This window comes from Musca vetustissima, unplaced genomic scaffold, assembly GCF_032173495.1.
Source record: "Musca vetustissima isolate MV318-11 ecotype Yass unplaced genomic scaffold, APGP_CSIRO_Mvet_v1 utg22976, whole genome shotgun sequence".
NCBI classification, from domain to species: Eukaryota; Metazoa; Arthropoda; class Insecta; order Diptera; family Muscidae; genus Musca; species Musca vetustissima.
The window spans coordinates 56,364-81,173 of record NW_026874373.1 but is presented as its reverse complement, the minus strand read 5'-3'; the positions used below and the strand labels follow the sequence as shown (position 1 = coordinate 81,173).

The 24,810-nt window shown below is 32.0% G+C and overlaps 3 protein-coding genes across 3 annotated transcripts; 1 reads left to right on the top strand and 2 right to left on the bottom strand.

The window, feature by feature from the left end:
- Positions 1 to 1,108: 1,108 nt before the first annotated feature.
- Positions 1,109 to 5,152, bottom strand: LOC133333285 (serine/threonine-protein kinase polo-like). Its single transcript, XM_061541602.1, has 6 exons — positions 5,054 to 5,152; positions 4,925 to 4,971; positions 2,620 to 2,794; positions 1,824 to 2,540; positions 1,517 to 1,756; positions 1,109 to 1,444 (listed from the first exon to the last, which is right to left on the bottom strand). Exons 1-6 carry the CDS (start codon positions 5,150 to 5,152, stop codon positions 1,109 to 1,111), a joined length of 1,614 nt encoding a protein of 537 aa, XP_061397586.1.
- Positions 5,153 to 8,232: 3,080 nt separating this feature from the next.
- Positions 8,233 to 14,508, top strand: LOC133333325 (serine/threonine-protein kinase polo). The gene is made up of 6 exons (XM_061541643.1): positions 8,233 to 8,333; positions 10,500 to 10,724; positions 10,805 to 11,587; positions 13,754 to 13,935; positions 14,004 to 14,250; positions 14,314 to 14,508. Exons 1-6 carry the CDS (start codon positions 8,235 to 8,237, stop codon positions 14,506 to 14,508), a joined length of 1,731 nt encoding a protein of 576 aa, XP_061397627.1. The 5' UTR covers positions 8,233 to 8,234.
- Positions 14,509 to 18,912: 4,404 nt separating this feature from the next.
- On the bottom strand, positions 18,913 to 24,351 carry LOC133333273 (DCN1-like protein 5). The gene is made up of 5 exons (XM_061541591.1): positions 24,229 to 24,351; positions 21,500 to 21,588; positions 21,182 to 21,435; positions 19,094 to 19,301; positions 18,913 to 19,024 (listed from the first exon to the last, which is right to left on the bottom strand). The coding sequence occupies exons 1-5, from the start codon at positions 24,345 to 24,347 to the stop codon at positions 18,951 to 18,953; spliced, it is 744 nt and encodes a 247-aa protein (XP_061397575.1). The 5' UTR covers positions 24,348 to 24,351; the 3' UTR covers positions 18,913 to 18,950.
- Positions 24,352 to 24,810: the final 459 nt, after the last annotated feature.

Genomic DNA, 24,810 nt, shown 5'->3' with positions numbered 1-24,810 from the left:
TACCAATGGAAAATATATTCTCCACTAAATTTCACTATAAGTTAAAATAAAATATTAATTTTAATTTAGTTTTTAATGCACCGAAAATAATTTCTCTTTTTGTTGGGCATTTTTTTACAATTGACCCATTTATTTCAAGAAAAATTCATTGTAGCGTTATGGACCCAATGGTCCACTAAATTTCACTATAGTTCACCAAACAAAATAAATCCCTAGCAATGCTATATATAGCAATAAAATATAGATTTTTATTTAGTTTTTGAATGAAAAGAAAATAATTGATCTTTTTTGGGAATTTTTTACAATTGACCAATTTTTTTCAACAAAACTTGATTTTAGCCGTATTGTACTAATGGAAAAAATATTCTCCACTAAATTTCACTATAAGTCTCCATACAAAACAAATCCCCAGCAATATTATATATAGCAATAGAATATTAATTTTAAATTAGCTTTTAATGAAATGTATTTTTTTGGTCTATTTTAAAATGTCCAATTTTGTTCATGAAATATTTACTTTATTGAAATGGTACCAATGGAAAAAATATTCTCCCCAAAATTTCACTATAGGTCCCCAAACAAAAGAAATCCCTAGCAATATTGTATATAACAATAAAATATTAATTTTGATTTATTTTTTAATAAACAGAAAATAATTTATATTTTTTGGGCATTTTTTTCACAATTGACCAAATTTGTTCAAGAAAAATTCGTTTTACCGTTATGGACCCAATGGAAAAAATATTCTCCGACGCTTCCCTCGGCTATCATCAAGAATGCTGAAACCTTATGGAGGTAAGGCCAGCAAATGCAAATACAATTTTCAATTATAGGCTAAGCCCTTTTTGTTAGAAAAATTCGTTTTACCGTTATGGACCCAATGGAAAAAATATTCTCCGACGCTTCCCTCGGCTATCATCAAGAATGCTGAAACCTTATGGAGGTAAGGCCAGCAAATGCAAATACAATTTTCAATTATAGGCTGAGCCCTTTTTGTTAGTTTGTTTTATTTTAAAAATTAAATTATAATTAAAACTATAAAATTAAAAATTATCAGGTATGCATTGTTAGCTTTGAGCTTTTTGTCATCGCTCTTGGCCCTTTTCACTTAATTCCCGTATATCGAATTAAGTGAAGAACTAAATGTGAATTCAGGAAAATTATCTGAATTTTCTTCGAGTAAGCGTTGTTTTTTCTTAGCTTCCAAGAACGCCAGGGCAATCCTTTCCACCAACTGATCCAATATTATTTCATTTTTATTGTCATCCGTAGTCAAATTATATAAGGCATTTACAGCTGCTATAAATAGAGCATCCTCACTGTTCGAGCAGCTGCTACTTGAGTTTTCCAATGGTGGTGGTGACGCAGCACTGGTAGAGGAAACAGTTGTTTCAATTGGTTGGGACGAGTCCCAAGTGTCCTCTAGCGACGATGAACTTTGTTCCTGCAGCAAATGAAATAATAACAAATGTATAATAACTGTAAATAAATATTATATTTTAAAATAATTACTTACAAATACATTGCATGTAGTTGGTACATAATTATCATCGCCTTCTGCTGATTCACTTTCCAATTCCTCTGCTTTGGAAAGCTCATCAGTATACTGCCCTCTCAAGCTGCTACTTGAGTTTTCCAATTTAGCCATTTTGCATGGTGGTGGTGACGCAGCACTGGTAGAGGATGAAACATTTGTTTCAATGAGTGGGGACGCGTCCCAAGTGTCCTCAAGCGAGGACGAACTTTGTTCCTGCAACTAATGAAATTAAAAAAAATTTATAATAATTGTAAATAAATATTATTTAAAAAAAACAATTACTTACGAATGAATTGTATTCCTTTTTTCGTATTTTACCGTGTCTGGTTAGGAAACTCAATTCGTTGTAGTAAATAGTAGTTGTTACACTACTTTTCAATTCCTCGGTCAACTGTTTACGTTGAGCATTCTCGTGATCAATTGTTTCGTTCAACTCAAGACGTGGTGCCATTGTCAGACAGAAGCTGGGCAAAAACATCGGCACCGGTGAACTGCTCAAAAATTCAAAATGCAAGAGATCACCAATTTTTGGACGATTTTCGGGATTCGATTGTAACATTGATATGACCATATCGGCTGCCGATTTACGCAAATAACTCGGAACACGATAATCACATTTCTTGATTTTTGAATAGGTATCTTTGAGGGTTTTCGTTTCGAATGGTGGCTGGCCGACTAGCAGGGTGTACATAACACAACCAATTGCCCAGATATCCACTTCATAGGAATATCCTTTTTTGGTGAGAATTTCCGGAGCAAGAAAATCGGGTGTGCCGCACAGGGTACTTTTCCGTTCACCCTCATATTCGATGCGTGTGGCTAGACCAAAATCGCCAATTTTCACTTGTAACATATCATTGAGGAAGATATTATTCAACTTTAAATCACGATGAATGATACGATTATCGTGCAGGTACTTCACACCCTGTATTATTTGGTAGATATAGTAGCGGCATTCGTAATCAGTTATGGTTTTTCGATGTTTGAGTAATTCCCACATGGACTGGAAGTAGAAGGGAATTAATTCAAAATATTAATAATTGAGTAGGGAGGGATTTATTTTATTTGTTTTTGTAACTTACCCGCTCCTTGCACAGATCCAGTACAATATAAATATTAAAGCTGTCCTGAAAGAACCAATGAAACTTAACAATATTTGCATGATTCAGACTGCGATGAATGGTGATTTCTTGGGTCATTTGGTCTTTTAGATTATGTTTCATTATGAATTTTTTCGAAACAATTTTGCCGGCCACCCTGCGCACAAGAAAAGAAAAGGTCAAGGTAGATATATAAGGTAGCCGCATCGGCGAATTGGGAACATGATATGTCAACATTGTTAACAAGGCGAAAAATAACTGATTCGCCGTGACATACAAAACTTGAAGCAAATTAAATTCAACCAATCAGAATTCACCATTTTGAAATAATAGTAAAAATATTTGTTTACTTTTTGAAAAATTTTGAAATACATTTGTGAATGAAAATGAAATCAACTTCATAGTATCGTAGACCCATTTTGCTGTTGCTTTAATTGTTGAAATTTAGAAAATAGTAAATAAACATAAAGGCATACAAAACGTGTTTAAGTGTCCACTTCTTCAAATTGAATTTCACCCAGAACCACATAATTATATGGATTTTATTCCAAAAGATATTGAAAACATAATTTTGTCTATCTTTTGGAATAGGCCTCATATAATATATGGTTAAGACCTTTTCGATAACATTTTGCAACATTATGCCACCCTTCTTTTAGAGAACAAAATAAGCGCACAAGAAAAATTCTGACTTTCTTCTAATTAAATTCGACAGGAGAAAAGGTAATAAAAAAAAATAGAAATCAAAATGGAAAAAAATATTATACATCGAATTTCATAATAGGTCCACGACCAAAAGAAATCTGTAGGTATAAATATTAAAGCCATAAGTAGCCTATTTTAAGGTTAGTTTTTTACGTTTTTCGATTTTGTGCCCAAATTACCTCAGGTCATCATTCTACATGGTTGGTGTCAATGAAAACTATATTCTACATTGAATTTCGCTATAGGTCCACAACCAAAAGAAATCTCTAGATATAGTATATACAGCTATAAAATGTAATTTTAAATTGAATATGTGATGGCCTACAGAAGGTCAGTGTCCAAATAGTGGTTTTATCTCCCACAAAACATGCATCTATCATGGTAAAATGTTCTACAGAAATATTCTCCATAAAATTCTACTATGGGTGCACAAGTACATCAATCTTCGAATGTGCACCTGGGACGAGCCAGAAACAAAAAGAAATTTAATACACCTAATTTTAGGTTAGTTTTCAATTTGGGGTCCAAATGGCATCAAGACATTATGCTACGTAGTTAGTGTCAATGGAAACTATATTCTACATCGAATTTCACTACAGGCCACCGACCACAAGAAATCTCTAGAAATAACACATATAGGAATAAAATATATATTATAAATTGAATATGTTTATAAATGACCTAAAGAAGGTCTGGATGTAAAATAGGTTATATCTCCCACAAAACATGCATCTATCATGGCAAAATGTTCTACAGAAATATTCTCCATAAAATTCTACTATGGTTGTCCAAGTACATCAATCCTCTAAGGTGCACCTGGGACGAGTCAGAGGAAAGAAGAAATGTAATACACCTTATTTTAGGTAATTTTCAATTTGGCGTCCAAATGGCCTCAAGACATCATGCTACGTAGTTGGTGTCAATGGAAACTATATTCCACATCGAATTTCACTACAGGCCGCCGACCACAAGAAATCTCTAGAAATAATACATATAGTAATAAAATATATATTTTAAATTGAATATGTAAAGAAATGACCTATAGAAGGTCTGGCTGTAAAATAGGTTATATCTCCCACAAAACATGCATCTATCATGGCAAAATGTTCTACAGAAATATTCTCCATACAATTCTACTATATGTCTACATGTACATCAATCCTCTTATGTGGACATGAGACGAGCCAGCAACAAGAAAAAAATGTAACAAACGGTATTGTAGGTTAGTTTTCAATTTGGTGCCCAAATGCCGTCTAGACATCACGCTACATAGTTGGTGTCAATGGAAACTATATTCTACATCGAATTTCACTATAGGTCACCGATCAAAAGAAATCTGTATATAAAAAATAAATAGCCAAACATTTTCTTTTTTAAGGTTAGTTTTCACATTTTTTGATTTGGTGCCCAAATGCCGTTTACACATCATACTAGACACTACATGGTTTGTGTCAACTGGAAACTATATTCTACATTGAATTTCACAACAAAAAGAAATCTCCAGGTATACAACATATAGCAAGAAAATGTATACATATTTTAAATTGAATATGGGATTTTTTTAAAAATCATTAGAACATACAAGGGTCCAAATGGGTCCAGTTTTATAAACAGAGCCCCAAGGCCAACCTATTGTAAAAATTGACAATAAAAACAATAATGATTAAAAACGTATATTTTTTAAATCATGATTTCATGTTCTTCTTCTTACCTTTCCAAAAAATCGCATACGTTTGTAGGTTTTATTATTGGTAGAATCGTAAAGTCGCTCTGGTATGTCAGAGGACTCATCATCGACCTTTGCTGCCATTTTTTTTGCCCGACAAGACTCGATCGCACAGCACACTCCTGTCCCAAATACGTCTGTAATTATTTTTTTTTTTTATTTTGGGACGAAACTTTCAGTGTCTCTAGATTGTTAGTCACTGAATCCAAAAAAAATTAATTTGTATCCTTTTTTCTTATCAGGACAATCGACCGGATCAATTGGAACTCACCAAATAAAATTGATGTCAGTGGTCTGTTGTTTATCAATAGTTCACACCAGATGATTTATTGATCGTCTAATGAATGTGACAATATGGTCACGCTAGAGCACAGCTCGGATTAATCCTTTTTCTTTGATCTTCTGTTTTACATTTTCAATTATATACAATTATATATTTCGTTCATTTACTTTTTGATTCAATCAAAAAAAATGACAATAAAAAAATACTTTTTTTTTTCTTTTTTCAAAAACTCTACACATGAAAAAAATAAAATAACAGAAAACGATATTCCTTGAGTCCTTTTTTTATCCTAGCGAATTTCATCAGAATGTACAACAATAATATAAAAACACATTAACAAAAATATAACAACACTTAGGTCTTGCCTTTCTTAAAAAAATTAATCCAGACTCTGGACTTCAGAGTTGGATTGTGCTTTTTCAATAAAAGAATTTTATAATTAAAAATCCTTGTAATTTGGCTTTCTTCTTTTCTCGTATTTTTTGGCGGCCGACACAAAGATGTAAAATTCGCGAACTAACTAGTTCAGATGAACGATTCAGTTGAAAGAGCAACGGAACCAGTTCAGTCATAGTCGTTCATTAAGTGGGGGCACAAGATCATGCATGCATTACATCAATGTATATTCAATAAGATAGCCGCATCGGCCCAGCTGTCGGTGCAAATAAATGTCAAAAATGTTGTTGTAATGTAGAACTAAAAAATTAAAAAAACAAAATTATAAATGAAAATCTCCAAATTTCGAAGAGCTTGTTTTGCAATACTTTTACTAACATTTTCTACAAGAATTTGTGTCAAAAAATCTTGTGAATCTGTTCGTTTTGGCAAAATATTTTTGACATATCAAAATACAACAACCGATGTTTGTGATAGAAATTCGCCATTGCGGCTACCTTGTATATATAAACCTTGCATTACATCAAATCGTGTACATGAAGCTTCAATGCACATGGTTCATGAATGCATGAAAAATAAAGAAAAAGCTAAAAAAGCAACATCTCTATACACCCATTCGCCACAAATAAGAATATGAAAGATTCCTTAATCGTACACACACGTCAAAATTGAGCGTCATGCATAAAAAAATCCAAAAATTTTGATTTTCTTTTATGCATTGTAGGTGCGACGCCATGATACAAATTTACCACTAACACCACAAAATGCATGTCATGCAGCATGACCATGTGCGGTCCACTTTATAGTTCATTTGTTATTTATCAGCTGTTCAGACTTTTACATCGTTCGTTCTATGGCATAATAAATAGGTAGACCATTTAGCGCAGCTGATGTCTCGATTATTATTGCATCATGGGTCGTTCGTTCCATGATGCAATAATAAGTGGATCTATCAAAACAGACTATGTTGACTGAATCGAGTGTAATTCGAGGGTAATATTTATGTTTGGGGCTGTAGAGACACTCATACTTTTGCCACATCTCCATTTCGTGTAAAAACACCATTAATTATCATGGTACAATTATAAAAGGTAACAGCAAATCCCAGCTGATTTGATTCCAACGTAATACTAGTGTCAATATGAATTTGACAAATTATGTTTTTAAAAATCACCCAACAGGAAAAATGGGAACGGATACAATTTGAAATTGTTCTTTATTAAATGTGCTCACGTATTCTATTTACTCAATCTGCCTGCTGGGAAAGTTTGAGGAAGCATATCTTTCATGAAGGAATAACTTGCTATTCCCAGCATTTTCATATGTGTTACACATATATATGGCTCAATTATAGGAAAGATGTGGAAGCGATAGAAATATAAATTTGATAGATTTTCATTCATGTTTTTCAATTTTTATTTTGAGGATTCGAAAATATTTCATTTTCAAAATAAAAATAATTTGATGATAATTTATTTGTTTGTTTACATTTTTCTGTCAAATGAGTTGACACTAATAGAACTTACAACAACAAATTTACATGTGGTTGTTGTATCGTTTTTTGTACAACAACACTTGCTGTTACCTTCTATTATTATACCATGATTAATTATATAAACAATACGAATTTACAAACTTTTCTTACGCGCTGAGTGTATAAAATACATCACATGGCATTGCCATTCATTCACTCATGCCTTCAACAATGGCATTTGGCGAGTAAACGCCACGAGAGAGAGAGAACAGCTGGCAACCTGTTAAAAAACGACAAAACTATGACAATTGCTGTTGCTCTTCATGCCCTTACTCGCTACATTTGTTTTTGCTAGCATTTGAATTTACCCGCAAACGGTTGTTTTTGGTTTGTTGTTGTTGTGTTTGCACGCATTTTTTTCTTGTTTCGCAATTCGTTGAACGCCAAATGACAAGGCGAAGAAGAAGCAGCAAAGTCATTCGTTGAAGTCGTTTGTTTGTTGAAGCTGTCGTTATCGGTTGCCGTCGTCCGTCGTGAGTTGCGTGTGTGTTGGCCGCCAAAAAATATAAGAAAAGAGAAAACCAAATTACAAGGATTTTTTATTATAAAATTTCTTTTATTGCAAAAGCACAAGCCAACTCTGGACTAAGTTTTTTTGAAAGAAATAGCGGAAAGGCAACGCCTAAGTGTTGTTATCTTTTTGTTTATGTATTTTTTTATTTATTGTTTCACATTCCTGAAGAAATTGGCTGGAAGAAAGGAGCATCGTTTTATTTTTTGTTATTTTATTGTTTTCACGTGTTGAGTTTTTTTTGAAAAAGAATATTTTTTTTATTGTCATACTTTTGATTAAATCAAAAAGTAAAACGAACAAAATAATTAAATTGTAAATAATTGAAAATATACAAGAATTGCAATCGCGCTTCGTTTCGTTTGAAAAGAAGATCAAAGAAAAAAGGAAGGATTAAGAGTGTGTGCTGTGCGATCGATCGAGTCTTGTCGTGCAGAAAAAAATGGCAGCAAAGGTCGATGATAAGTCCTCTGACATACCAGAGAGACTATACGATTCTACCAATAATAAAACCTACAAACGTATGCGATTTTTTGGAAAGGTAAGGAGAAGAACAGATCATGATTTTTTTAATTTATATTTTTAATTATTATTTTGTTGTATTTTTTTTGTTAATTTAACTCGCTGTTTGCATATTTGCCGGCTGGCCGCTGCCATGCCTTGTTGTTGTTTTTGTGTTATATGTTGATCAACCCTGTGCATGTTTTTTTGTTTTTTCGTTCTTTTGCAACATTAAGCAGCCTTGCTTTTGCAGGGTTGTTTTTGAAAAGGGCCAAGCCTGTCTTTTTTGAAAAATATACGTTGGAATTTAAAGTAAAATAATTTTGAATTATTTTAAACACAAAAAATATGATTTTGTTTAGAATCAGCTGATAGTTATGAAAATACTCTTAGGGAATTTATGTGATAATGGAATTTTAAATAAAGTCCTAAAAAATGTTTAAAGGAATTTCATAATATTTCGCCTAACATCGAACAGAGTATGGCTTAATTTGAGTTTAGGGTCTCATTTCCGATTTTTCTGATTTTCTCCTATATGTCTAGTTTGAGGCCATGATGGCGGATCGTTATGAAATTTTTAAAATAGGTAGCCCCTGAAGCCCTGATTATAAAACTGTATAAATTATTTCTTTTCGGATATCTGCATATAAGTTCCATTTAGACCCTTGTATTTTCTTATAATTTAAAATAATTCACATATTCAATTTAAAATATATGTTTTATTCCTATATGTACTATATCTAGAGATTTCTTCTGGTCGGTGACCTATGCTGAAATTCAATGTAGAATATAGTTTCCATTGATACCAACCCCGTAGCTTGATGTCTTAATGGTATTTTTGGACACCAAATTAAAAACCAACCTATAATAAGGTTTATTACATAGATTTTTGTTTCTGGATCGTCCCATGTCCATATTAGAGGGTTGATGTACTAGGAGACCTATAGTACAATTTTATGGAGAATATTTCTGTAGAACATTTTACCGCGATAGAACCATGTTTTATGGTAGATATACGTGCTATATCTAGAAATTTCTTCTGGTCGGTGACCTATGCTGAAATGCGATGTAGAATATAGTTTCCATTAACACCAAGCACGTAGCATGATGTCTTGACGGCATTTGGGCACCAAATCGAAAAATGAAAAAAACTAACCTCAAAATATGCGATTTTTCGCGATATATTTTATATGTACAGATTTCTTTTGTTCAGTGACCTATAGTGAAATTCAATGTAGAATATAGTTTTCATTGACACCAACCATGTAGCATGATGTCTTGAGGTCATTTGGATACCAAATTAAAAACTAACCTTAAATAAGGGGTATTGCATATATTGTTGTTTCTGGCTCGTCCCAGGCCCACATTAGAAGATTGAGGTACTTGAAGACCCATAGTAGAATTTTATGGAGAATATTTCTGTAGAACATTTTGTTTTGATAGCACTACGTTTTGTGGGAGATATAACCATAATTTTACACCCAGACCTTCTGTAGGTCATTTCTCTACATAGTCAATTTAAAATACACGTTTTATTCCTATATGACCTAAATCTAGAAATTTCTTCTGGTCGGTGACCTATAGTGAAATTCGATGAAGAATAAAGTTTCCATTGACACCAAGCACATAGCATGATGTCCTGGCGCCATTTGGGCACCAAATTGAAAACTAACCTAAAATAAGGTGTATTACATTTCATTTTGTTTCTGGCTCGTCCCAGGTCCTCATAACAGGATTGATGTACTCGGAGACATAGTAGAATTTTATGGAGAATATTTCTGTAGAACATTTGCCATGATAAAAACACGTTTTGTGGGAGATATACCAAAAGTCTGGCACCCAGACTTTCTGTAGGCCATTTCTTCACATATTCAATTTAAAATATACATTTTATTCCTATATGTATTATTTCTAGAGATTTATTCTGGTCGGCGACCTATAGTGAAATTCAATGTAGAATATAGTTTCCATTGACACCAATCACGTACCATGATGTCCTGACGTCATTTGGGCACCAAATTAAAAAACGTAAAAAAACTAACCTTAAAATGGGTTACTTATGGCAATATAATTTATATCTACCGATTTCTTTTGGTCGTGGACCTATCATGAAATTCGATGTAGAATATTTTTTCCATTTAAACTAACCTCATAGTATTTTTTTATTTCGATATTTATTAATACCTTTTGTTTTCTTGTGTCGCAGGGTGGCTTTGCAAAATGTTACGAAATCATCGATGTCGTTACAAACGATGTGTATGCCGGCAAAATTGTTTCGAAAAAACTCATGATGAAACATAATCAAAAAGAGAAAATGACCCAAGAAATCACCATTCATCGCAGTCTGAATCATGCAAATATTGTTAAATTCCATGGGTTCTTTGAGGATAGCTTTAATATTTATATTGTGCTGGAGCTGTGCAAGAAAAGGGTAAGTTACAAAAACATACAAAATAAAACTCCCCCACCTCTATTAATCATTTTTTGTAATAATTCCCTTTTTATTTACAGTCCATGATGGAATTGCACAAACGTCGAAAAACCATCACCGAATACGAATGCCGTTACTATATCTATCAAATCATACAGGGTGTAAAGTACCTGCACGATAATCGTATCATTCATCGTGATCTGAAATTGGGTAATCTCTTTCTCAATGATATGTTGCATGTTAAAATTGGCGATTTTGGTCTAGCCACTCGTATCGAATATGAGGGTGAACGTAAACGTACCCTGTGCGGCACACCCAATTATATTGCTCCGGAAATTCTCACCAAAAAAGGACATTCCTATGAAGTGGATATTTGGTCAATTGGTTGTGTTATGTACACCCTGCTAGTCGGCCAGCCACCATTCGAAACGAAAACCCTCAAAGATACCTATTCAAAAATCAAGAAATGTGATTATCGTGTACCGAGTTATTTGCGTAAATCGGCAGCCGATATGGTCATATCAATGTTACAATCGAATCCCGAAAATCGTCCAACAATTGGTGATCTCTTGCATTTCGAATTTTTGAGCAGTTCACCGGTGCCGATGTTTTTGCCCAGCTCCTGTCTGACAATGGCACCACGTCTTGAGCTGAACGAAACAATTGATCACGAGAATGCTCAACGTAAACCGTTGACCGAGTTTAATGGCATCAAGGATGATACACGTTTGGAATCGACATTTCTTAAGAATAATCTGCATGATGCTATCACGGCATCGGCACAAGTTTGCCGACATAATGAAGATTATCGCAGTGATATTGAGAGTTTGTATCAACAGCTGACCAATTTGATTAATGCCAAGGTGAGTGAGTGGATCGTGGTAAAATTGAATTAAAAAAATGAAAACCAAGGAAAAGGGAGCCTTTGAAAAATGTTTGGACCTGTGGAAAGCTTTTCTATGTTGAAGAACTTCTACTGTGTTATTCTAAAAGTAGAATATTTTCTTTTATAAATGGAAGAACTGCATGAGAAGTATTATATAAGTAGAATTCTTGCTAAAGGGAAGAAGACCAGCTTAAGAGGAAGAAGATATTCTGAGCAGTTCATTTATAAGTACAACACCTTCTGGAAATATCATCCATTTATTTAAAAGTCCTTCTGATAAGTTCTTCTATAAGTAGAACTCCATCTAGCAGTAGGATACCTTCTGGAGAGGTTTTCTATATGTAGAAGGCCTTCGGAAGAGGCATGAGGAGTTTATTTATAAGTACAACGCTTTTCTAAAAATATCTTTTATATTTAAAAGTCCTTCTGGCCAGATCTTCTATAATTAGAACTCCTTTTAGCAGTAAAATACATTCTGGAGAGATTTTCTATAAGTAGAAGAACTTCGGGAGAGGTCCTTTGCTTGCAGACGAACTTTTAAAGAGGTCTTCTATAAGCTGAAAATCTTCTTTAGAGGTCTTCTACAAAACAGAAGACCTTCTAGAAAGGACTTCCATAAGTGGAAAACATTCTGAGGAATTCTCTTATACAAAAAACATTCTGGATGGGTTTCTCTATACGTAGAAGATCTTATCTTCATCGATAATATTTTCTAAATTAATTTTCTGTAGCAAATATAATCGATAACACAATTTTCTCTAGCAAAAATAATCGATAACACAATTTTTTCTAGCAAAAACAATCGATAACACAATTTTCTCTAGCAAAAATAATCGACAATACAATTTTTTCCAGCAAAAATAATCGATAACACAATTCTCTATATAGAAAATGTCGTCGATAACATACGATTCTATAGAAAATGTAATCTATAACACACTTTTACATCGAAAATGTCATCGATAACAGTATTTTCAAAAAAAATGGCATCGATAATTTTCATTGTAAAATCTCAGCGATTACACACTTTTTTTGTAAAAAGTATCATTGATAACACAATTTTCTATATTAAAAGCCTTCGACAACACATTTTTCTGTAATAGGTATCATCGATAACACAATAAAAAAATCGATAACACAATTTTTTTTATAGAAAATAGTATCGATAGCACAATTTTCATTGTAAAATGTTATCGATAACACAATATTCTATAGAAATTGTTATCGATAACGCAATTTTTTATCGAAAATGTCATCGATTACACATTTTTCTGTAATAGGTATCATCGATGACACAATCTTCAATATAATAAGCAATCGATAACACCATTTTCTATAGAAAATTTCGATAGCAATTTTCATTGTAAAATGTTATCGATAACACAGTTTTCAATATAAATAACCATCGATAACACAAAATCCACTGTAAAATTTCATCTATAACACAATTTTCTGTAAAAAGTATACTATCCATCGATAACAAAATTGTATATCAAAATGTCATCGATAACATAACTTTCATTTCGATGCCACAATCTTCTATATAATAAACAATCGATAACACAATTTTCTATAGAAAACAATATCGATAGCACAATTTTCTTTGTAAAAAGATATCGATAACACAATTTTCAATATAAATAACCATCGATGACACTATTTTCATTTTAAAATGTTATCGATAACACAATTTTCTGTAAAAAGTATTATATTGCCCATTGAAAATGCCATCGATAACAAAGTTGTATATCAAAAATGTCATCAATAATACCATTTTCTGTACAATGTATATTCGATTACAAAACATTCATTGTAAAAGATTAGCGATAATACAATTTTCTATCGAAATTTTCATCGATAACGCAATTTTCTATAAAAAATGGGATAGATAACGCAATTTTCTATATATAAATAACCATCGATAACACCATTTTCATTGCAAAATTTTATCGATAACACAATTTTCTTTCGAAATTGTCATCGATAACATAGGAAATGTTATCGATAACACAATTATCAATCGAAATTGTCATCGATAACACAATTTTCTATCGAAGTTATCATCGATAACACAATTTTCTATAGATAATGGAATCGATCTGGATATTTTCTAAGTTAAATAATCAAATTTTTTTTATCCTAGCCTCGTCTTCTGCAAGGCAATTTGGGTGATGAAAATACCGATCCTGCTGCTCAACCCTTGTTTTGGATCTCCAAATGGGTGGACTATAGTGATAAATATGGTTTCGGTTATCAGCTATGCGATGAGGGTATTGGTGTTATGTTTAATGATACCACCAAACTTATACTACTGCCCAATCAAATGTGAGTATACATAGGATGGGGGGAACCGAACCTTCTATTTGTGACATTTTCCTTCCTTTTTCTTTTAGCAATGTCCATTTCATCGATAAAGATGGCAAAGAATCGTATATGACCACCACAGATTATTCCAAGGCCTTGGATAAAAAAATGAAATTACTTTCGTATTTCAAACGTTACATGACCGAACATTTGGTCAAAGCGGGCGCAAATAATGTCAACTTTGAATCGGATCAAATATCACGTATGCCACATTTACATTCATGGTTTAGGACCACATGTGCCGTTGTTATGCATCTAACAAATGGTACGGTACAGGTGAGTGTTTTTGATGGAAATATATTTTTTTAGAACGGTTATTTAATGGAGTTTAATTTTCAGCTCAATTTCTCCGATCACATGAAAATTATTTTGTGTCCCCGCATGAGTGCCATTACCTATATGGATCATGAAAAGAATTTCCGTACTTATCGTTTTTCCACAATCATCCAGCATGGCTGTTCGAAGGATTTGTATCAGAAAATACGCTATGCCCATGAGAAGCTAAGTAAAATGCTGGAGAAGATGTTCTTCTAGAAACAAAATGATGTGTCCAGATCCATCGATCGTCCAGGTCCTTTTGGTGATGATGATAATCGGCATCCAGTATTGCAATTATTATTTTTTTTTTTTGTATTTTTTTTTATTTTATTTTTTTGTAAAATGTTTGTGGAGGACCAGCAGCAGCAGGGCAACATCAGTTTATTTTTCTACTATCCCCCCCTCCCCTCCTTCTCTGTTTATCCCTTTATATAATGTTAATTTTAATTTTTGTTTGTTTCTTAACTATTTTTTTAATTTAAAAAATTTTTTTAATATTATTATACATAATACACCACCATATATATTTATATCGTTTAAGTCTGTCGTGCTCGAAACCCTCCTTAAAACCCTGTTTTTTATTTTAAATTTTTAAAGACTGATTTCCTCTGCTACTACTCCTCCTTAACACTTTGGAATCATCCATTATGTTTATATATAGATGGGCATCGGTCATACCCCCCTATAAAACTCTATGTTTAATTCAATTAAAAAAAAGAAACTCTCCTCCCCAAAAGCAAAGCAAACAAAACCGTAATTGAAAAAGAAGAAGAAAAGAAAAAAATAATGAGAAAAAATATTTTTTTTAATTTCTCATTTATTTTTATTTAAGATTTGTTACCTAGTAGTGTATTTTTATCGGTATATAATATAAATAATATTTAAAACAAAAAACCCCATTATATTGTCATATGTACGTACGTTTATTGTAGTAATTAAATCGCGTCATTTTTTTTCTATTTTTCCATTAAATATAAACAAACACCCTTCCGCACCCACCATCTTATTTAAAATTACAAAAGAAAAATTGTTTATAAATTAAAAAATCAAATCGCAAACAAGAATGTGAATAAAAAAAGTTCTGTTTTTTGTTTATTCTCATCTAGGTAAAATTAAACAGCCGCCTCTTCCTTTACTAATCACCATTTGTAAGTTTAGTTTTTAGACCATTTTTTGTTTGGGGTTCAAATGACCTCAATACCTCATGTTACGTGGTTGATGTCAATGGAAACTATATTCTACATCGAATTTTACAGTAGATCCCAGACCAGAAGAAATCTCTAGATATAGTATATATTGCTATAAAATGTACATTTTAAATTGTCTACGACAAAAAAAAAAAAAAACAATAAGAAATGTAATACACATTTTTATAGGTTAGTTTTCAAGTTGGTGTCGAAATGGCCTCAGAACATCATGTTACATGGTTGGTGTCAATGGAAACTATATTCTACATTGAATTTCACTATATGTCCATGCACAGAAGAAATCTCTAGATATACTATATATAGAAATAAAATGTACATTTTAAATTGGCCACGACCAAAAAAACAATAAGAAATGTGATACACCTTTTTTATAGGTTAATTTTCAATTTGGTGTCCAAATGACCTCAGGACATCATACTACATAGTTGGTGTCAATGGAAACTATATAATACATCGAATTTCACTATAGGTCCATGACCAGAAGAAATCTCTAGGTATAGTATATATAGGGATAAAATGTAAATTTTAAATTGTCCACGACCAAAAAAACAATAGGAAATGTAATACATATTTTTATAGGTTAGTTTTCAATTTGGTGCCGAAACGACCTCATGACATCATGCTACATGGTTGGTGTCAATGGAAACTATATTCTACATCGAATTTCACTATAGGTCCACGACCAGAAGAAATTTCTAGGTATAGTACATATAGCAAAAAATTTACATTTTTTATTGAATATATGGAAAAATGGCCTACAGAAGGTCTGTGTGCAGCATTTTGATTATATCTCCCACAAAACGTGCTTCTATCATGGCAAAATGTTCTACAGAAATATTCTCTATGAAATTCTACTGTGGGCCTCTAAGTACATCAATACTCTAATGAGGACCCAGGGACAAGAATAGAAATGTAATACAGCTTATTTTGGTTAATTTTAAATTTGGTATCCAAATGCCATGAAGACATCATCCTACGAAATTGGTGTTAGTGGAAACTATATTCTATATAGTTTCCACTTCTATATATTTTCCACTATACCTGTAACTGTGATTTTTTGCCTTTTACTTAAAATAATTTACAATTTATATATGAATAAAGTCTTTAATGGAGCTTACTTATATGTTTCGCTTCCTTTGCGTTTGCTATTTTATTAACGCAAGATAAACGAACGAGTTTGACATGCGTTTTCGTATTACAGAGTGCGGTGATGCTACATTTGCGTAAAGTAGATGCGAAAGGAGATACGAAAACGAATTAGAGAGTACCAATTACGCGATACGTTACAATTTTTCTCACGCATCGCAATACAGAGTAGCCCCCCTGGACACCATGCTACAAGGTTGATGTCAATGGCAACTATAATCTACATTAAATTTCACTATAGGTTCCTGACCAGAAGAAATCTCTAGAAATAATACACATAGGAATAAAATGTAGATTAAAATTGTCCACGACCAAAAAATAATAAGAAATGTAATAATTTCAATTTGGTGTCGAAATGACGTCAGGACATCATGCTACATGGTTGGTGTCAATGGAAACTATATTCTGCACTGAATTTCACTATAGGTCCCTGACCACAAGAAATGTCTAGCTATAATATATATCAATAAATTGGCTATTTTAATTGGGGTTATGTTGAAAAAATAAAAATGCATGTTATGATGTATCCAGGGTTTAAAATGCTAACGCCAAAATAGCAAAAACACAGAAAATTGGCGCACTGCTAACTAAATTCATCCTCAAACTATGCAGCACAGCCAAGCACAACTGCAACAAATAGCAATACATTACGAATAATTTTAGCAAGCAAAACTAAAGCTTCTTGATCTTGTCAGCAGCTACAAAATAGCAATGAACAACTACAACATAATTGTCAACGCGACTAACAACCAAAGCTTACAATGAAGACTAAGCACCTTGACTGTGGCTGCTTAGCAAGATTTTTAGCAAACAAAACCCGAGCATTTTTCGAGTTCAGTGTTGCCCATTGATATTTTATAAATTAAATGAGATAATTAAAAATGGCGATTATGATAATTTCATTTTTTCGAACAAAGACAATTAGTAATACTTGCAAAAGAGTTTAATTTAATATATTATTTAGTTTTTAGTACTATTATTGACAGTTTTAATTGCGATTTGACAAGCTTAAATTAAATAAAAACGCACAAAATGAAATGCCGTTTTTCTAATTCTGCGTTGGCAACACACAAACATAAAAACAACCCTCGGCTGATTATTCGTCGGCAGCGAAATATGAATATATACTGCCGATTAGTCATAACAAAAAAAGCTCGCATGTGCAATACGTGCTTAGCACGGATGCTACGAACTAAAAAAGCTAGCCGTTTGCTGATTTAGTCATAATGTCAATATTTTTTAGCAGTAGCTCTGTAAGACTAATGCTAATATTTTTTGATGCTGCATTTTAAACCCTGGATGTATCAATATTGTTGTGGTTGTTTTTGTTTTTATTATTATTATTAAATATCTTAAATTATAAATTAAAAATTAGGTTGGTTTTGTTGTTGTTGTTTTTATATCATTCTTTTGCTTTTCACATATCAATTAAAGGTTGTTGTCTGTCTTTCACTCAAAATGATAGAATGTTTAGATTTTGTTTTTTGCATTTCATTGCTTTGATAGTATCATGATCAATCAATTTATTTTTTCAAGCTTTACATTTCCTCCCCTTCCCTAGGGAGGAAGGGGTTGATTTATTTCCTGTTTTGTTTTGTATATTAAAGTAACTTATTCATATAACGCACATTTTACATCAAATCCATACAAAAAGAAGTGACTTTTTTCTGTTTTATTTTAAATATCTAATTTGACTGGCTGACCACAGTGTTGGAAAGAGAAAGAGAGAGAGAGGGAGGAGGTTATTTGGAAGGTATAGGTGTTACAGAGAAGGAATTTAGTTTGTGTATATAAAAAAGGGTGTAAGAGTGAGCCCTTGTTTCTATCTGATGTTGACAAAAAAATCTATCTTAAGGATAATTTATTTTTTTTTCGAGTTCAATATTTTTTTTAAGGAGTTATTTTTTTTCTTTACTTGTTTCTGAATGAAATTTTTGTATCTCTATATACTTTATTAATATTTTGGTAATTGCATAATTAATTTTTTTGAAGAATCTTAATTAATTTCCATTTTTGTTGATATTTTTGCTTTAAAAATTTGATTTCCAAAAAAAAAATTGTTTAGGGTTTTAGGTTAAAAAAATAGAAAAAAATAGGTGGGAAAATGAATTAAAGAAAATAATTCATTAGTTTTTTTTTTGGGTCAGGTTAGGGACAAATCATTCAAGGAGCTGCTACTAAATTTAGTATGGTATGGTTGGTTGATTGGTGGTGTTTAGTTGTTGTTGTGGCTGATGTTCATTCATCTGTTTTTCATGTACTGTACTGTTACTAATGATGATAATAGGGATTATACCAAAAATTTCAGCTTGATGTTGTACTCGAACATGTGCGTATTGAACGTAGCCATTCCACAAATTCATCCAACATAACGGGCCCTAAAGAAAAAAAAATAATTTTAATTAATTATTAAAATAAATTTAATTTTTTTTTTCATAAAAACTTACATGCTCCATCAATATCGTAATTTGTTAAATCATTATTTATGGTACGCGAGAATTCCAAAATATTACACCATTGATCTTTATTTATGACTTTGTACTTTGATTGATCTAGGAATTGTGCAAATTGTGGATACAGTGGCCAATGTTTGCCTAACAGCAATTGTAGCATTGCCTTGGCTGTATTAATATCCATGCTGCGCTGATCTGAATCCTGTAGGCGGGAAAAAGATAAAAAAGGAAAAATAATTAAAGAAAAATTTAAAATTGATTTTTTTTTTCTTGCCAAAAAGTATTTCTACCGATTTCTTGTATTCGGGGACTTTGTGAAATCTAATGTAGAATATAGTTTCCATCGACCTCGTAGAATTATGTTCTGAGGTCATTTGGGCACCAAATTGAAAGTTCAGAAAACCTATCCTCAAAATGTGGTATTTCTGGCTAAATATTTTATATATTCAGACTTCTTTTGTTTGGTGACTCATAGTGAAATTTTATGTAGAATAATTTTTCCATTGATAGCATTCTCGTAGAATGATGTTCTGAGGTCATTTAGGCACCAAATCGAAAATTCGAAAAACCTAACCTAAAATGCCTAATTTTTGTCTATTTATATTATAGCTACAGACTTCTTCTGTTCAGTGACCTATAGTGAAATTAAATGTAAAATATTTTTTCCATTGATACTAACCTCGTAACATGGTGTTCTGAGGTCATTTGGTCACTAAATCGAAAATTCGAAAAACATAACCTTAATATGGGAAATTTAGGGTTTTAAATTTATATCTACATACTTCTTTTGTTCAGTGACCTATAGTGAAATTTGATGTAGAACATTTTTCCCATTGAGATCATTCTCATAGCATGATGATCTGAAGTCATTTGGTCACCAAATCGAAAATTCTTAAACATAACCTTAAAATGAGACAAATTTTGAACTGTATCTCTTTCTAGGTTTATGTTTGAGATGTGATGTATTTGAAGACATATAGTACTATTTTATGACGAATCTTTTTGTAGAACATTGATAGGAGTCCGTTTTAAGGGAAATATAACACGATTTTGGAAAAATGGATCAACAAGGCCCTTTACCAAGAGTCATCTGACGTCTAATATATTCCACAAAATTTGTCCATAATGCATTCTAACTATAATTAATTAGTACAATTAATTCGAAAAAATGTGTAAATCGCCAAAAATCTTAGACAAAAATCCAGAATTTCATTTTTCTATATAACAAATTTAAAATGGATTTTTACAGATTTCTACTAGTCGGTGATTTGTGGTGAAATTTGATGTAGAATATTTTTTCATTGACACCATGCACCTAACATGATTGACTGTGGGTGAAATGGCCATCAACAGAAACCCCTTTGAAATTAACCTTGAAATTCTATTCGTTTCATTTTTTCGATATAACAAATTTAAAATTGATTTTTATGGCTATATATATCACATCTACAGATTTCTTGTGGTCGGTGACCTGTGGTGAAATTGGATGTAGAATTTTTTTTCCATTGACACCGACTACCTAACATGATTGGTTCTGCGTAATATGGTCACCAACAGAAATATCTATATATTTGGCCTTAAAAAGTATTTTTCATTCCGTTTTTTTTCTATTTAACCAATTTAAAATCGATTTTTATGGCTATATATATCACAACTACAGATTTCTTGTGTTCGTTGACATATGTTGAAATTTCATTTAGAATATTTTTTCCATTGACACCATGCGCCTAACATGATTGACTTGGGGTAAAATTGCAGGCAACAGAAAAATCTATGTATTTAACATTTTTTTATATTTAACTAATTTAAAATCGATTTTTATGGCCATATATATCACATCTACAGATTTCTTGTGGTCGCTGACATCTGTTAAAATTTCATGTAGAATATTTTTTTCCATTGGCGCCATGCGTCTATCATGATTGACTCGGGGTAAAATGGCCCAGCAACAGAAAAACTTATGAAATTAACCTCAAATTCTATATTTCTTCTTTGTTTTCCAACTTGTATATGAGTGTTCCACACCTGTTGCCCTCTTAAAAATAATTTTTAAAATTAATTCTAAATATTTTTCATACTTACCTTTGCAAAATCATACGAATAACGATATATACTTTTGAATACATTTGGATCATTCAATATACTCTTTAGATAATCCAATTTTGATTGCATTTTAACAGCAGAATCACACTCCAATTCGGTTAGACCCTTAAGCCATTCGTATTGGCTGAAAAAGCCCATTTGTGTGGCACCCATTTTATACGCCAATACTAGCATAACAACATTTTCTGGTTCGACGCCAATATCTTCACAAAATTTTTCCATGCCATCGGGACCTTAAAAAATTAATTTTAATTAATTAAATTATAAAAAAATAAAAGGAGGCAAACAACAACTAACCCAATGTATCCTCGTCAGGATTTGTGTATTCTCTAAACCATGCTAAACATCTTTTATGGCTAAAGGTGTCCTCGGCTCGTATGTGACGTCTGAAAAAAAAAGAAAACAGAAAATAAAATGAGTTAAGAAATTTGCAAATATGCATTTTCGAAAATGTTATTTACGTATCCATTAACAAAAAATTTTATGAGGAGGATTTGAAAAACAATTTATTAATTTTATTAGAATTCCTTGTAAATTTATATTTTATTTTCTTGATGCTTAATTTTCTTTTCTATTGTTTTCTTTTGTTTTGTTATGTTGTGTTTATGTTCTAAAAATAGTTTCCTTGCTATTTTATAATAATAAAATAAACACTGTCTGTTGTCTGTCTCCGCTCACGCTCAACTAAATTATCTAAACAACAACTGCCAATTAATGAGAATAAAAACAAAAGGTGTCTGCTGTTGCCTGTTTTGAATATCATGGTCAAAAGAAATTCTCTTTCCTCATAGACTGATGCTGCCATTTTGACTGGGGAAAGACATTTGTTTATATTGAGTCAACAATAGCAGCAGCATCATCGACATCGTCATCATCAGAGCCATGTGTGATAGACAAATATTAGCAAAAAATATATGTCCTATATCAAATTTAAAATTGATTTTTATGGCCATCTATTTTATATCTACAGATTTCTTGTGGTCGGCGACTTATAGTGAAATTTAATGTAGAATTGGATTTCCATTGACACCTACTTCGTAGTATCACGATTTGAGGTCATTTGAGCATCAAATCGAAAAAAAATGTAAAACCTAACCTCAAAATGGGCTATTTATGACTATATATTTTATATCTACAGATTTCTTGTGGCCGTTGACTTATAGTGAAATTTAATGTAGAATAGGTTTTCCATTGACATCAACCTCGTAGATAACGATTTGAGGTCATTTGGCCTCTAAATCAAAAAATTTAAAACCTAACCTCAAAATGGGCTATTTATGACTATATATTTTATATCTACAGATTTTTTGTTGCCGGTGACATATAGTGAAATTTAATGTAGAATAAGTTTTCCATTGACGTCAACCACGTAACATGACGATTTGAGGTCATTTGGGCTCCAAATCAAAAAATGTAAAACCTAACCTCAAAATGGGCTATTTATGACTATATATTTTATATCTACAGATTTCTTATGGTCGACGACTTATAGTGAAATTTAATGAAGAATAAGTTTTCAATTGACAGCAACCTCGTAGCATCATGATTTCAGGTCATTTGGGTACCAAATCGAAAAATATAAAACCTAACCTCAAAATGGGCTATTTATGACTATATATTTTGAATCTATACATTTCTTGTTGCCGGTGATATATAGTGAAATTTAATGTAGAATAATTTGTCTAGTGACAACAAACTCGTAGAATGATGTTTGGAGGTCATTTGGGCACCAAATCGAATATTGTAAAACATAACCTTAAAATGAGGCATTTCTATCAAAATATATTACATCTACAGACTTCTTCTGTTCAGAGACTTGAAGTGAAATTACATGTAGAATATTTTTCCCATTGATACCATGGTGATCTGTGGCCATTTAGCCACCAAATCTAAAATTGTAAAACATAACCTTAAAAAGGTGGATTTTTTTCACAATATATTTTAACCTAGAAATCTCTTGTGACCGGTTAATTATAGTAAAATTTTGTTGTAGATTTTTGTACAGAATATTTTTTCCATTGACAGCAACCTCGTAGCGTGATGTTATGCGGTCATTTAGGCCCCAAAACGAAAAATGTCAAACCTAACCTTAAAATGTGACATTTATGGCTATATAGTGTACACCGACGGATTTTATGTGGTCGATGGCCTGTGGTGAAATTTAATGTAGAATAAAGTTTCCATTGACACCAAGCCCATGCCATGATGTCTTGAGGTGAATTTTGGTTTCGAACCTGAAAATTTTCATTACATTAAATATTTTCAAATTTAAATCGATATTTTATGGCCTTTGAATTTATATCTACAGATTTCTTGTGGTCGATGACCTGTGGTGAAATTTGATGTAGAACATTATTTCGTTTAACACCAAATTCGTAACGTGATGTTCTTAGGTGATTTCTGCTTTAACCTTTAAAATGGCTATATTTTGATTTGTTTAACGCTCTCAGGTCTATAAATGGCGTTTAAGGTACTTGAAGGTCCACATAAAATTCCTATCAAATGCAGTTACTTAATAAAATATTAATCCAAAAATATGAAAATCGACCAAAATTCTTAGGTCAGTATGGAGAGCTTCATTTTCCAATATAAATTCGATTTTTGCGGCTATAAATGTTGGGCCTACAAATTTCTTCTGGTCGGTGACCTGTGCTGAAATTTGGTGTAGAATATTTTTCTTGTTGACAGCAATCCCGCAGCATTAGGTCTTCAGGTCATTTTGGGTACGAACCTAAAAATATTACATTTGATTAAATTTTATCAAATTTAAATCGATATTTTTTGACTATAAATTTTATATCTACAAGTTTTTTTCTGGTCGGTGACCTGTGGTGAAATTCGGTGTAGAATTAAATTTCTCTTGACACCATTCTCGTAGCGCGATGACCTGAGGTAATTTTGGCTTTCAAATGAAATTAACCATTAAACAGATTTTAGAGCTTTTTACTTTAGCTAGAGTACATTAAGGGCCAAGATGATAATTTTTTATTTTCAAAAATTTTTTGTCCCCTCGGAAAAATACTTACCTGCTACTTGTGTTTTGTGCCGTTGCTGTCGCTGTTGCATATGTGTTGCGTTGTCTTTTTGATGTTTGGCGATCATCATCGCCCATATCATGATTGGCACGACGTTTACCGCGGGGCATATTTGTTTCTGGATTTATTTCGGGGTTTTCTTTTTTTGTGCTAAACGATGTGAATATGATTTTTCTGTGTGTGGTTCAGGGCTGAATTATTCAACTCCACAAAACCCACTCACAAACGCACATGCACACCAAATCTCGGCAAAACACACACACGCACACACAGTTCACCAGTTCGCAAAAAACGAAAGGATTACCACAAAAAAGCGTGATTAAACAAACCCCTGAAAAATACAAAAATAAAGAATATTATGAAAAATATTTTTTTAATTGAAGTATACTTTTAGGTGTTGGCCAAAAAATGGGTAGGAGGTACTACTTGATGGAATAAATTATATATCTCAATTACAATTGAATTTTAAGTTATCCAATAAAATTAGTATTATTTCGAGTATTTGTTGTTATTGCAATAATTTCAGCTGATTCTTTTTCTCCCAATATATGCAAACTTCACATTGAATTTCTT

What these genes read in the sequence shown, in the direction of transcription:
- LOC133333285 (XM_061541602.1), bottom strand. Translation starts at nt 5,152, where the DNA reads ATGGCAGCAAAGGTCGATGATGAGTCCTCTGACATACCAGAGCGACTT. An exon ending in TGGATCTGTGCAAGGAGCGG is followed by an intron (nt 2,541 to 2,619) that starts GTAAGTTACAAA and finishes TTCTACTTCCAG; the next exon opens with TCCATGTGGGAATTACTCAA. An exon ending in AAAAGGAATACAATTCATTC is followed by an intron (nt 1,757 to 1,823) that starts GTAAGTAATTGT and finishes TAATTTCATTAG; the next exon opens with TTGCAGGAACAAAGTTCGTC.
- LOC133333325 (XM_061541643.1), top strand. Translation starts at nt 8,235, where the DNA reads ATGGCAGCAAAGGTCGATGATAAGTCCTCTGACATACCAGAGAGACTA. An exon ending in GTATGCGATTTTTTGGAAAG is followed by an intron (nt 8,334 to 10,499) that starts GTAAGGAGAAGA and finishes CTTGTGTCGCAG; the next exon opens with GGTGGCTTTGCAAAATGTTA. An exon ending in CCAATTTGATTAATGCCAAG is followed by an intron (nt 11,588 to 13,753) that starts GTGAGTGAGTGG and finishes TTTTTATCCTAG; the next exon opens with CCTCGTCTTCTGCAAGGCAA.
- LOC133333273 (XM_061541591.1), bottom strand. Translation starts at nt 24,347, where the DNA reads ATGCCCCGCGGTAAACGTCGTGCCAATCATGATATGGGCGATGATGAT. An exon ending in GCACAAAACACAAGTAGCAG is followed by an intron (nt 21,589 to 24,228) that starts GTAAGTATTTTT and finishes TTTTTTTTTCAG; the next exon opens with ACGTCACATACGAGCCGAGG. An exon ending in ATTCGTATGATTTTGCAAAG is followed by an intron (nt 19,302 to 21,181) that starts GTAAGTATGAAA and finishes TCCCGCCTACAG; the next exon opens with GATTCAGATCAGCGCAGCAT.